Genomic DNA, 13599 nt, shown 5'->3' with positions numbered 1-13599 from the left:
TAATCTGCCACACGAAGATCCAACGGGGCGGCGCCATTGTGGCAGTGGATGACGGTGACAAGAGGGGTCAAGTGGCTATGCTTGTTCACGAGTGTGGTTTCCATCAGGTAGCATTACAGTACCGCAAGTCTGCATTGGCATCGCCTCATGAAAACACAAAACGAGAAGATACCCCTAATTCGTATCACTCTATCTCTTGTGTTCTTTTGTATGTCATGTTCCAGTGAGTCCATTGTGGTGATCTGCGATGCTTGCGTCAACCGTCTTCGTAAGTTTTTACGTTTCTGCCACGGGCCGACTGAGGGACTCTGTATCATGTGATCGTGTGTGCTATTGGCGACAAGCGGGTTCGTCCACGAGTATATGCTGATGCGTAACACTATTTATGCTGCTCAATTTACAATATCAATAATCCCTATTCATAAACAAACCTCATTAGTGTTTGACAATATCAGACTTCCTCTTCATCCACAGGCAGCACCTCTTCCCTATTCAGCCCAATCTCCTCCCCAACTCTCCTGACAACCTCTTTGATAGCAGCACATGCCGGACTGTCCGGGTACGCTGTTAAGAAACTCTCCCCAAAATCGCATGCCATGCCTATCCTCGGGTCCAGTGGTACCTTGCCCAAGAAGGGTATATTTTGATCCTTAGCCAGCCTTGCTGCACCACCCGTACTCGCTCTGAATATCTGAGACTCATGTTTGCAACCCGGGCACACAAAACCGCTCATATTCTCAACGATGCCCAGTATAGGTATGCCGGCTTTCCGGCAAAAATCAATCTCTTTCCTAACATCGAGAAGCGAGACTTCTTGGGGTGTGGAAACGAGGACCGCGCCATCGACGCCGCTGGCTTTGAGGAACGAGTTTACAGAGAGATGTTCGTCGGATGTGCCCGGTGGTGTGTCGACGATCAGAAAGTCCAGTTCCCCCCAAGTTACGTCCATGAGGAATTTCTTGATGAGACCGTTCTTCTTTGCGCCTCGCCATATTACTGCATCGTCGCGGTTTGGTAGCATGAACTGTACGCTCATGACTCCGAGGTTCTCGCTGACCCATACCGGTTCCCATCCTTCTCCGCTGACGTGTATTGTCTCTTCTTCCACACCCATCATCTTTGGTATGCTGGGTCCGCAGATGTCTGTGTCCATGAGCCCGACCGTCGATGACGGATTCGATGCGAAGCCATGTGATAGCATTGTGCTGAAGGTCGACTTTCCGACGCCGCCTTTACCGGAGAGGACGAGGATCTTGTGCTTCACCGAGGAGAGGCGTGCGGTTATGATGGGTATGTCGGGATCGGGGCCCTTGGGTGCGGAGGCGCATATTGACTGGTTGGGACATCCTGCGCATGAATCTGCTTGACCGGCTGTGAGGGATTCGGGACCAGGACAGTGTTCTGTCGCAACTATGTTAGTATTGTACTTTCGCCGAGTTGCGAAAAGAGGCGGGGCAAACATACCTGGCTCAGGCGCAACGAGTTTCGGCGCAGCCTTGAGTGGCGCTTCGAAATCGACCTGTACTGGCTCTTCTAGGGAGGGCGCCATGATGTGTGTGAATGTGATTGGGATGGGTGTGAAGACTACATTGTTGCATACTGAGGGAAAGTCCTAGAGGCTTGATAATCAACATTGGTGATAGGGCTGTAATGCTTGGCGTTTTGCCCCACGGGTCTCGTCCGACTTTCGGCACCTACAACCAAAAGCGTGCATTCCGCGCGGGTCCACCGGCCAGCCTGATCTTCATTGGCACGAGCAGATCTCCCATGACACTCGACCCACTGCTTTCAGTTGTTCATTGTTTCTGTTCGGGAGCCAACTGTTTAGAACAAAACGACATCATCACTAGCTGAATGCTTGGGCGCGTTTGAGGTTTGAAGTCATGTGTCTATTCATGCAAGCTATGCTCGTCTAATTCACGTCATATTCATCCCCATTTGCTGGGAACCTATCCACTGCCCAAGTCATGAGACATCTACTTCAACTTGACCATCACATACGGGATCTCAACATCCTCCTCCTTCTGATCCTCAGCCGTAATCTCGAAGATGACGTTCTTCTGGTGCTCGGGTACTGGCTTCTTGCTGACGTGCTCAACAAGCTTGCTCATACTATCTTTTGTTAGTGTCTGCGTACAAGAGGGGAGTTGGAGAGATTTACGTGAGAGGCATCCTATCCTTCAATTTGGCTGGAGGGTAGAATGATGCGTAGAGCAAACTAACACCAGAGCTGATCATCTGGATCGATAGACCCTTCTTCTCAAAGTGGTCCACAAAGTCCTTGAGGGGGATATCATCCACCTCAAAACGATCCCATAGCTTGTCGATCGTTACTTCGCCATCGTGCCCTTGGTATGTACCCTTCGGGCTTGCAATCGGCTCACTGAAACCGAAGAATGGCAGCGCCAAGTTGATGAAGCCGTTCTTGTATTGCTCGATGTCCGTCTTGCCGTCAATGATCTTGTACAATTCAAGGTTGACGAGACCAGTCACCAAGGCGGTAGTGGTAGCAATGGCCGGAATAATCTTTCCAGCAATGAACTTGGTTTTATGACGGTCCGCTTGCTCAATCTTGTAGTTCTCAGCACGGAGATTACTGGCAGCAGTGATGAAGTCAATGTGGTGGTTGGAGTCATCATCCTTTTCGAACTCGACAGGCTCAAGCTTGAATCCGGCGAGAGATTTTGGTGCTGGAAGTTGCTTGATAATGCTATCAAGCGACTCATTATCATCACTACCAGCCTGGTTAGCGTTCGGGTCTGGCTCCTTCTCGTCGGCCTGGATCTTCACAGTAGGATCGGGCTGGAAGTCAGGGACGATCATGTCGTTGAGAACTTCAACGTAGTGCTCCTTCGATGCATTCGGCTTGATGCCGTAGTTGAACGCATGTAAGGTGGCAGCAGCTTCCACATAGGTAAAGTGTGTTGGGTTTGAAGAGTCAAACTTCGATGGGTCTGGCGCACGCTTGGGTCCTGACCAGAATGGCTGACCGGAGCCGGTCTTGGAGTCCTTGGGGAAGTTGTACAACAACTGCGCTATCGCGTGGTTGTAGTTCTTCTCGAATTGATGACGAGCCCAAATAATGCAGTCGTCAAAAGACAGCGGCTTCTCGGTGACCAGGAAATCCCGCAAAGTCTCCAAAGTTTGCTTCTCGTTACCAGACTGCTTCAGCGATGCACCAAGGTAGTCGGGTTGCGTCAAGTACAGGTTAACGATCTCCGGACCCTTGACGAATAGCGAATCAAATGACTCTCGCGCCCAGGCGATAGTGTGCTCAATCCGGTTGGGGAAACTCCTGAGTGTGCACATAGGGAAGGACTTCTCGGGAGGATCTTGCGATGAAGAGTAAGACTCTGTAATAAATGGCAGAACAACCTGGGTGTTGCCCTTTGTGCCGAGAGTACCACTGTCAAGCAGAGGCTTGCGGAAGAACACACACCGTCGGTCAACGTACGTGCGCGCTTCTACGTTGTCCAGCGCGTTTGTTACACCGTCCAGAGAATTCCAGAACTCCTCGTTGAAGATATGCTCAGTCTCTGGGCCGACCTTGTCTTGAAGTGTCACAATCTTTCCACTGAGATCAGGGTTCATGACCTGAACAGCCTTTGCTGCAGCGTCACTCTTTAGCTTTCCAACATCTGCTGGTCGGAACAAGAATTGTCGGTTCAAGTTGCTCTTTTCGATCTGGTCATTGTCGGTTACGGTAATCTTGCCCTCGGGGCCAGTACCAAGACCCATCATAGCCCAGTTCTTGAGCATCTCGCAGCCGATGGCACCTGCACCAACGAGAAACTGCTTGACGTTGCTGAGCTTCTTCTGGTATTCCTGACCCAGAACGGCGATCTGGCCATCGTAGCGCGAGCCAATCGGGGCGCACTGCTCTTCCGAACGGGTTGTGGAGGTGGGAATTGACTCCAACGAATCGAAGTAGAGGAACTGAACAATGGGGTGGAATTTTCCAGACACGGACTTCAGAACTTCCTGAGCGGCCATGCCACCGAAGAACGCAGCGACAGGGCTGAGGTCACCGCGCGCTTGGTAACTGAGTTCCTTGATGAGCTTCTCGTCCAGCTCAACCTTCTCCTCCCCTTGACCTGCAATCTCTTGTGCGATCTTGAAAAGCTCATCCGCATCGGCTTCGTGATGAGGACGTGGGAACTCGCCCTTGTGGAAGTTCGCGAACTTGTGAATAGCCTGGATACCGACGTGTAGCTGTTGCGGTCGGTCGAACTTGGCGAAGTCGGAGATGAGAAGCTCAGGCTTCTTGAGCTGCTTGCTGAAAGGCTCAAAGTTGATGATCTTTGGCATCTTGACCTGAATGAACTGTCCTCCCTTCTTGTACTCTCCTAGGCCAGAAACATCGCCGATAGAGAAAGTATATGGTCCCTTGACCTCAATCTTGCGAGGCGCACAGCCGTTCAGGCCCTCCATACCCTCAACTTCGGAGAATGTGACCCAGTCGCCATCTTCGAGACCGTGCCTTGTCTCGTCTAGTGCTGACACGATACCCTCCTCATCGATGCCGGCGATGATGCCATTATTGACGTTCTCGCCGGTGGGGTCGCCGATGGTGAAGTTCTTGCCAAAGTCAGTGAAGATGGTGCCGAACAGACCGTATGTGTCAGTAATGACAACGTAGATACCGTTGTCGTGGCAGTAGTCTGCGATCTTGATTTGGTCGTCGAGCAGCGTGTCGGTGAGGACAATGACCTGGAACTGCTTCAACTGCGACAGGTCTGACGTCAGATCCTTTCCACTGAATTCCTGCACAGGTGTGTATGGGTTGAGCTCGGAGACGCGAGGCACGGTGACGGAGGCGCGCGGCTTCCCCACATCGGCGGGAGTAAGGAAGAACTGCGACGATAGATCGGCGAGAGCGGCGGGCTTGGGGTCGTAGAGTGTCAGCGACTTAACACCGGCTAGGGCGATGTTCTTCGCAATCTCGACACCGAGACCTCGTAGACCAGCAACGAGGACATTGGAAGAGCCCATGCGCTTCATGGCCTCATGGCCCAGCACGTACAGCTGCCTGCTGTAGAGGGATTCATCGATGTCGCCGTTACTACCAGAGGCTTCCTTGAGTTGTTCGACGGCGGTGGCAGGGCTGTCGACTTGCATGTTTTCCTTGGATATGTTAGATGGAGACCAGATAGTGCAAAAGGTACTGCAGTGCAGAGAGTGTAGGAGATGTCGAGTACATGAGTTGCAGATGCGGAGGCGCAACCTAACAAAGCACTCCCTACTAATCGCCGGGCCAACTTACTGTCATGGCTTTCTCTTTCTTGCTGGGACGAATGTCCTCGCCAACGGCTTTCCGCTTCCCCAGTTTGCCGACTGTCGTGAAGCCTAGACGCTGTCAGGTGTGGCGGTCGCGGGCGCCTGGATTCGAGTCGCGGGGTAGTGCTGCTGTTTAGAGTTGTGAAGATGGACAAACAAGGTCAACAAGTTCGTCGCTGGTTTGGTTGAGTATGGAGGGTGTAAATGTAAGGAAGGCAAAGGCTGAAGGCGCAGCAGGGCAGGAGGTTATTACGTGAGTACTTGTCACAGCGAAGGTGCTGGAGCTCCACCCTAGCGCCATCCCACTTTAATCTTGGCGCAGTCGTCACTTCCGCCTGGAGTTTGCGCTTCCAGCCAACCCTCGAATCCACAACATCACCACTGGTGCCTGCTCTGGGCTTCGCGACACGACTGCGTACTCTCATTCACAGATCCTGCAAACTTTTTTGTCAATCCCGACTGGCCCGTGAAATGCATCCGATGTCGCCACTGTACCGCATCTACGCATCTGTCAAGCAACCACGACTCTGACCACCACGCACAGCTCCGTGTAAAGAAATTCATACTTCGTCAAATCACCTGAAAGATTGCAAAGATTCGCTCTTCCTTGACCCAGTTCGAATTGACTCTTGATTCGCGCTCTCAGGCTTGTTTGAGTCAGCTCTGTTTCATACTATCCTGACCGAGGTGTAGCAGTACTTACACTTTTGCATCCGTCGGATCTCAGATTGTATATCTTCTCCGGTCGCTTCCTTGCTCTACAAGCTTGTCAGCACAGGCGGTCTTTGCGTGGCTCGTCGACACACTGACGGTATGCTAGGGGTAGTTGCCTCTGTTGCCAAAGAGAAACTAGGCCAACAGCAAGTTGAAGCAGGCCAAACACGATGGCTGCGATGGAATCGGTGGACTGGCTGTCAAGAGGCATTGAATTCTACGGCTAACCCACAGTCTACTTCAAATCATAGCATTTAGAGATGTCTGTCGATAAGAAGGCGGCACGGCTCATTGCCCTTCTCTATATCTTTCGACATTGTACTTTTGCATGCTGAGTTGTCGAGATTTCTGCAAAGCCACAGCGTTCCGGGAACAATAGTAAGTCAAGAAGCCAATCCCTGAGCGGCAGGCTGTTTTGTACTTCTGTGTCGTTATTTAGGTGTCAAACCTTCGAAATTGTACTTTTGCTGACGCTTGCTTGATTGGCTAATGGTCACTCATGCTGTGTTTTCAACGTGCAGGAAGGGACCTTTTTGCGCATCTAGCCGACCAGGGGGTGTCTAGTATGAATTGTACTTCTGTCTGCTGGCCAATAGCGTTTAGATATAGTTCAGCCTCGTGGCACAGCCCACCACACATATAAACCACCACGAGAGACCCACCATCTAGCTTCCAAGCATACAGAGGTTTGTTTCTTCGTTTCGCTGTGTACCCTCAGAGGTAGTCAGAAACCCTCCGGCTCTCCTGTCTCGACAGCATCACAACATCTGGACGACAAGCATAATTCTTACAGCTTCTCGGAAATCCACGCAGTGTAAATCTTGGCCCGGCTACGATGTCAGCCACTAACGACACTTCGGTATTTGCGCTCCTGCCTCAACTACAAGACATTGTCCCAGATACTCGACCGCGGAGGAAGAAAGCGCGGACTCTCCGCGAGAGTGACTGGGAACCATACAGAGACAGAATTATACAGCTGCACCTTACGGAAAGACGGCCGCTTCCTGAAGTAAAAAACATGATTGAACAAGAAACTGGATTCGCTGCTGAGTGGGACAAGCCCTCCATCGCTGCATCATAACCAGGCTGATGAGCTGCACAGGATTCGTCAGTATAGATCTCGTCTGACTCAATGGAAGCTGGATAAGAATATCAAACCAGAAGAGATGAAGGCCATCGTAAGACATCGCCAACAGAGGGGCCTTATCGATACAAATAAGGGTAGTCTCAGGTTCCGTGTGAGAGGTCAAGAAGTCGAACCTCAAAAGATTGAGAGATGGATGAAGAGACACGACCTTCGTGAGAGCATGATATATGCTCCAAGTCCTGCAGCATGTCAGTTGCTTGGACGTATGTGTCAACTGAAAGGTGTTAACGAAGTGCAGCAACCCCTTCCGCTGTAAGCTACGCAACAATTTCCGAAATTGGATCACCGGGAATACGATTGATCCCTTCCCCGGGGGCCATTCAAGATGTCGATATGGATAGCAACAACTCTCCTCCTACGCCTCGCCAGAATATCGGAAGCCCTCCCACTACACCACGACTAGCAAGCACGGATCCACGTTTCGGACCTTTTGTGAATCAGACCAACCATGCATACGTTTATGCAAAATGGCAATATGAGTATACTATACGCGAGTACGAGTTCGAGCGGGACATTCCAGACTTTACTCTAGACCTCAGCCCAAACGTGTCTCAGGTTCTAGAAGCAACCTCAGAATCACTTTCATCCGTTCCTGACAAGCAAACTGTAATAGTGATCGGCAGAAGTATAGCGCAAATCCTGATTCGGGATTGGATTGGCATGCGTATCTCGCTAGGTGCGCAAACAGACGTCAACTTGCATTTCTATATCCAACAGGTCCCGTCCACAGAGACTGTCAATGTCAGACTCTATGTCAACGCGGGACTCTCACCACAGTCTTGGATTATGGGATTTGATTTGGTTAAAGACTTGCTGGCTACCCCACATTGTAAGGCCGCTTGGACGTCTGGTACATTCAGTCCTACTCACCTTCCAGAGTCTATAAAGGGTTGGCCGTTAGTTGAGGTTCCATGGGACGAGTTACAGCCTTTCTCGTGGGCTCATTTAGTGAGCTAGTTACGATGCAAGTCAAAAAGAGACAATGCGTACTTCATGTTGACGATTGACTCTAGTGAGCGGAACGCAGTAACACCCAAACACCAAATTTAACATCACGTTAGAGAGCATACCTCGTGTTCACAATCGTCTTTGATTTCATTCCCATACCATTGCTTTCATATACATCTTTCTTCCATCCCGTGTCTCATATCCTTGCATACGCATTTCCTCATTAATCGCATACGTCGAGAGAGTAAGAAAAGTAAACCAAAACCAAAACCAAGACACAACATAGACGTCGCTTTGCAGTCGTGAGCGAACTCCGCTGAAAACGCCCAAATAACGCCAACAGGGTCAACATTGTCGAAGCCCCGTGTACCCACGATAAAACCCACCCATGCCATAAGGTATCAGCACGGAGCTAGACACAAGGAGAAAGCAAATAAAGACTTTATACAGTTTTGAAAAGTTGCGAGAGAGATTCCGTTGGGTGGGACGTTTATCTTCTTGATGAGTGGCGTGTTCGGCGTGTGTGGCGATCAGATGAACTTGCGCTGCCTGTATGATTGTTAGTAAACTGCTGGGAATCTCAAGGCCGTGGATTTACTTACTCGAACTTGTGTAATCACTGTACATGTATGATGTTCCACTGACAGTGGTACTCTTATCGTCAACCTTGGCATCATGTCTCCTCTTCAGGCCCAAAGCGAGCGCGAGACCACCAAGTCCAGCCGCAAGGCCCAAACCCTTCTTCGCACCGCTGTGCTTCTCAGAACCAGCGCGCGATGGGCGAGAAGGACGACCGGCTCCGTACCAGCGACCTCCAGCAGCAGCGCCACCGCTGTGGTGGTGCTCTTCGATGTAGGTTTCTTCGTGCGTGTGCTTGCGCTTCTTGCCGATGCCGAAGATGGCAAGGAGAGTGTCGAAGAGAGCGCGAGCGCAGCAGAAGAGGCAGAGAAGGAGGAGTAGCAATATGCCCAAGATAACACCGATAACGATACCAGCGATGGCACCGCCGCTGAGACCGCTGTTGCTCTCTTCGGTTGGGACGAGGCCGCCGCCTGCTGCGCCGGTGGGGATGGGTGTCTGGAAGGGAACGGTCGCGGTGGGGGTTCCGGTATAGGTGATGACTACTACGCCTGAGCTAGTTGGTCGCAGAGGAGCAGATGGTGATATACCTCCGGAGCTGCCACCAGCGATCAGCGCGCAAGTGCCGGCGCTGGAAGACAGACAGTAGAAGCCTGAGTCGCAGCAAGTAGAACCGCAGGGGTTTTGCGACTGGCTACATGTCTGCGTTGCGACGGCAGGGACATATGTGCTGTAGACTTCGGTCTTTGTGAGGAGACCGACTGTCTCGACGTATGTGGTAGTGTGGTATTGCCAGTAGCCGCCTGCTGCTTCTGTGGTCGCTCCACCAGAGCCGCATTGCGCCTGGTTACTTGCGTCGGTGTAGCAAGTTGAACCCGAGGGACAGCATAGCCAGCCTCCGTAACCACAGGGGTTGTCGCAGTCGGCCTTCTTGACAATCTGCGACGCGTTGTGCAGTTCTTGGAACTCTTCAATGTGGACGGGGTATGGCTTTGCGAGAGCTGAGGGCAGATGTGCCAATGCGACCAGGCCGAGTACGGCTGGAGGAGCATTGAAAAGCCACATGATTAGAGATGAGCGATTGAAGGACCAAACGCAGTAAGAACGAGGTTACTGCGATTGGAATAGATAGGACCGTTTGCAGGAAACGGGGAGAGAAGCGAAAGAAGAAGCGCTCTGCAATTCGTAGATATCGCGCAGTCGGCGTGGGAGCGGTGAATGGGTGGATATTGGTGCTGCGGGGTCGATCCGTTGGCTAGCGTGTCTTTCGTGTGTCTGCTGGCGTGGGTGACTGGTTCCGCTGGTGGTGCAAGTTTGGAACCACAAAAAGTCAGCTATTATTTTGAACTTGAATTATAGAGAGAAGAAAGGGTGGTAGGATGTGTGTAATCGTGCAGGAGGAGGTGCGCAAAGAAAAGGGTACACTTGGAATAATCGTGTGGTTGGAAACCGCGGGAGAGGTTGGGGGTGGTTGGGGGACCTTTCCTCACCAACTCCAGCAACACCGGGGTTATGCGCTTGCGGGATTTTTGAAACTTGGCTAGAGTCCAGTAGTGGGAACAGTACGTCGTGTCGTTTTCGTGATGTCAATCAAGTGAGTTCGCGTTCTATGAGAAGATGTGTGCTGCCTCACGACTCTATCAGAGGGGGTGTCGTTTACAGTGACGCTGAGCGCTCGCTCCGCCTTCGGTTCACCCAGCAACGACCGTCGCGGCATCACCTAGGCACCCTCTTCGTCTCAGCGCACGTTCAATACCACCATCCGTCATAGCAATTTCCCCCAGAAGGATGTGCCCGGCCCGTGTTGGTCAAAGCCAGATTCCTGTCTTGGCTTCGGGCAGTAGTTCCTCAAGCACTCTGCCTCGCGGAGTCCCGTGGTTCTGCGCATGCAGCCTGCAAGCTGGTGCAGTGGTTTGCCTTAGTCGCGCATAGCCTCTTGGTATCGCTATACTTCTTTCCGCTGCCTCCGAAAAACCGTTGACTTGTCCTACTCGTTGTCAAGATCCAGACTCCAGATTTCCGGCCGGCTATAAATATCTTCCGCCGTGTACCTGCAGGGCTCGTGTGATGTTGTGGGCCGCCTGCTGTGCTGGCAACTGGCCCTTCCGTTTTGCACATGCCAACCACTACACCGTAAGTCGATGACAGGTACGCAGCAAGCTGTCAACATTACCGAAAAGGAAGGTCAAGTCTCTGTTGTCAAGGCTTTCTCCGCATAGTTTCACATTTCATATTGACTCACGTCTCTCTCTTAGGACAGTAAAGCGTGCTTCCACCATACCCACCACACAAACGTGTGACTCTTCAGCTCACCCTATCGAGTCCATACTCCACAACCATCTTCTCCGCCGCTTTTTGCGCAATGAGATACGCCGTAGCCTGCGTGTGATTATTCGTTGTAAGAGGTGCAACGCTCATATCCACAACCCTCAACCCCTCCGCTCCCCTAACCTTGAACTCCTTACTCACAACCGCTTCTGCATCGTCGTCCCTTCCCATCTTACAAGTACCGCAAGCATGCCAAACTGTACTGGCATTCTCCCTTGCAAAACCATCCAAATCCGCATCGCCCATGGACTTTGGCCCAAGAATGGTACGCACAATATGCGGAGCAACGACAGGATTTCCTGTTATTTTCTGCCACGTGTTGCGGATAGCTTCGCGAAAAACACGGACGTCGAAGGGGTGCGTGAGGAAATTTAGCGCAATGACTGGTTTGTCAGACGCCTTTGCTGACCGGAGTGTGACGGAACCGCTGGACTGAGGGTTCATGAGGAAAGCAAGGAAAGTCATATATGTGTTCCCTTCCTCGAGCTGTGTGCCTGGTGGCCAGAGTATGGAGTTGTTGATGAACTCGTATGTCGGAACTTGATCTCTGGACAGAAATTCCTGGAGATCAAGTGGAAGCGCCGAATACTCCTCGTACGATTCCAAATCCGTTAGTTTGAGGAAGCCGCCCCAAAGTGAGGAATTCTGGAGGGCGAAAGCGCCAGTTTGGTCTTTGGTCCAGGATTCTTGAGCTTCAGCGACAAGGGCGGGGTTATTGTCAAAGGCGTATTTGGAGTTGATTGAGCCCGAGACTTCGACTGTCATGAAGGTAAGGACATGATCTTTAAGGTGCTTCCCGACCCCAGGCAAGTCGACCTTGACGTCGATACCGACTGCTTCGAGCTCGGATTGCGGTCCGATGCCGTTTAGAAGGAGGAGCTTTGGCGTGTCGATCGAGCCGCCACAAACGATGACTTCGTTGTTTGCCATTGCTGGTATCTTGTCAGTGCTTGTAATTTCTCTGATCAATCTCAATCCAAGGCTGTACCTTCTCGTCCGTCTTCCGTGATAACGCCAACGACCTTCTTCCCCTCCCATACGAACTTTTCCGCTTTCGCATCTGTCCACACCTCAAGGTTGCTCGGCGGGTCCACCAAATGCGCAATCGCACTAGTACTCCTCCCCTCCTTACTATAGCTATGCGGGAAGACTGCAATTCCTATCGGGTCGCCCGAATTGAGATCAAGGTTGATCTTTTCTCCCATAGCAGCCAGTGCCTCCATCTGCGGCACCACGCCTTGTTCGAGCACAGGCGGGAGACCAACCTTCAACTGCCCCTTCGTACCATGGGAATTAGTGCTAGGATCAGCAAGATGTTTGTAGTCTTCTGAACCCGAGAAGTCGTAGTTCTCGATAGCTTGGAAAGATTTCTTGACCGACTCCCATTTCCAGCTCTCGTCGCCTACTAGATCGCTCCAGCGATTGTAATCTTCGCCACTGCCATACAGATAAACGGCGAAGTTCAAGATGGAACTCCCGCCCAAACCCTTGCCTCTCGTATACGGTATGTTTCTGCTGTTCAAAGCGGGCTCAGGTTCGGAGACGTAGCCGTGGTCAAGATCTGGACGGAGAGCTTGGGCGTAGTAACGGTGGTAGGGCGCACGGAGGTAGTCACCAGAGGGGGTGGTACCTGCTTCAAGGAGAAGAACAGAGGGTTTGCGTAGCGAATGGGAGAGCCGGTGGGCGAGGAGACAGCCTGATGTTCCACCTGAGGACGGGACTATTAGTGTTCAAGGATGCATAGGAGGACAGTGGGAACGAACCGCCAATGATCACGAAATCGTACTTGGGTGCCATTCTCAGGGTTCAGGTGCGCGATACAATTAGGTAGTTTGTAAACAGAATGCAGACCTCAATCTGCGCGGTTGCACTATCTTATATCTCCCATTGCTGAATGCAAATAGCATGCACCCTGGATTCCAACTTCATGCACCGACAATATCGAGGCACAGGACATGGAGAGCGCTGCCGTCGGGAAGCCTTCTCACATGCTTAGTGGCTTGGTTGGTCCCGAGAAGTTGGAAGAACGTACGAGGTAGCAGCATGCGGACAGTCTAACCGCATCCGGTCCTTGACGCGTGCATGTAAGCTAACTTAGCGGCTTCCAGCTGAGTGATGGAGGGATGTGTAAGCAGCCGTTTAGGAGACTTACCACATTAAAGCTGGAAACGCCTGCCTAAATTGTATAGCTCATATTGTGGATCAAGCCAAGGATTGTATCATCTTAGCAACGTTGGAAGTCTCCAACTCCGTCTTTAACAATGCTGTGTCACAAAGTACAACTTATATACTGGACGCAATGGGGTGATAGACAGTCCGGAAAGAAAGCGATATTACATACAACGATGAAGAGTATTTACTAACTGGTTCAGTTGAATCTGGTAATGAAGCGCTTTCCGCCGGAAAACCCAATCGTCATCATGAGTACCTAGGTATGTTGCAAGACGTGGTAGCAATCATCTCAGCTGACGAGGTAGCTACATCCGGTATTCCAAATTCTCAGACACGGCTTATCTTGACATCGGAAATCTCGCAGCGTTGTCTTAACACAGGTCCAAGACACAGTACATCTGGTCTACCGAGCAAAGCTTGACGACTTTAGTCAT

The 13599-nt window shown here is 51.4% G+C and overlaps 5 protein-coding genes across 5 annotated transcripts; 1 reads left to right on the top strand and 4 right to left on the bottom strand.

The window, feature by feature from the left end:
* Window position 1: 1 nt before the first annotated feature.
* On the bottom strand, window positions 2-1549 carry CC77DRAFT_1070999 (P-loop containing nucleoside triphosphate hydrolase protein; the record flags this gene model as incomplete). The annotated part of the gene is made up of 2 exons (XM_018529119.1): window positions 2-1401; window positions 1465-1549. The coding sequence occupies 2 exons, from the start codon at window positions 1547-1549 to the stop codon at window positions 452-454; spliced, it is 1035 nt and encodes a 344-aa protein (XP_018385688.1). The 3' UTR covers window positions 2-451.
* Window positions 1550-1873: 324 nt separating this feature from the next.
* Window positions 1874-6202, bottom strand: CC77DRAFT_1095141 (ubiquitin-activating enzyme E1; the record flags this gene model as incomplete). The annotated part of the gene is made up of 5 exons (XM_018529776.1): window positions 1874-2112; window positions 2162-5124; window positions 5264-5346; window positions 5981-6035; window positions 6137-6202. 5 exons carry the CDS (start codon window positions 6200-6202, stop codon window positions 1977-1979), a joined length of 3303 nt encoding a protein of 1100 aa, XP_018385687.1. The 3' UTR covers window positions 1874-1976.
* A 624-nt stretch (window positions 6203-6826) lies between these two features.
* Window positions 6827-8095, top strand: CC77DRAFT_1009144 (hypothetical protein; the record flags this gene model as incomplete). Its single annotated transcript, XM_018523576.1, has 3 exons — window positions 6827-7041; window positions 7094-7341; window positions 7377-8095. The coding sequence occupies 3 exons, from the start codon at window positions 6827-6829 to the stop codon at window positions 8093-8095; spliced, it is 1182 nt and encodes a 393-aa protein (XP_018385686.1).
* A 481-nt stretch (window positions 8096-8576) lies between these two features.
* On the bottom strand, window positions 8577-9730 carry CC77DRAFT_1009143 (hypothetical protein; the record flags this gene model as incomplete). The annotated part of the gene is made up of 2 exons (XM_018523575.1): window positions 8577-8635; window positions 8689-9730. The coding sequence occupies 2 exons, from the start codon at window positions 9728-9730 to the stop codon at window positions 8577-8579; spliced, it is 1101 nt and encodes a 366-aa protein (XP_018385685.1).
* A 1149-nt stretch (window positions 9731-10879) lies between these two features.
* Window positions 10880-12940, bottom strand: CC77DRAFT_1040859 (choline dehydrogenase). Its single transcript, XM_018527217.1, has 3 exons — window positions 12757-12940; window positions 11982-12701; window positions 10880-11925 (listed from the first exon to the last, which is right to left on the bottom strand). The coding sequence occupies exons 1-3, from the start codon at window positions 12788-12790 to the stop codon at window positions 10970-10972; spliced, it is 1710 nt and encodes a 569-aa protein (XP_018385684.1). The 5' UTR covers window positions 12791-12940; the 3' UTR covers window positions 10880-10969.
* Between the last annotated feature and the right edge of the window lie 659 nt (window positions 12941-13599).

Source organism: Alternaria alternata (assembly GCF_001642055.1).
Source record: "Alternaria alternata strain SRC1lrK2f unplaced genomic scaffold CC77scaffold_11, whole genome shotgun sequence".
Taxonomy (NCBI): domain Eukaryota; kingdom Fungi; phylum Ascomycota; class Dothideomycetes; order Pleosporales; family Pleosporaceae; genus Alternaria; species Alternaria alternata.
The sequence above is the reverse complement of the archived record's forward strand: the minus strand, read 5'-3'. Positions and strand labels throughout refer to the sequence as shown.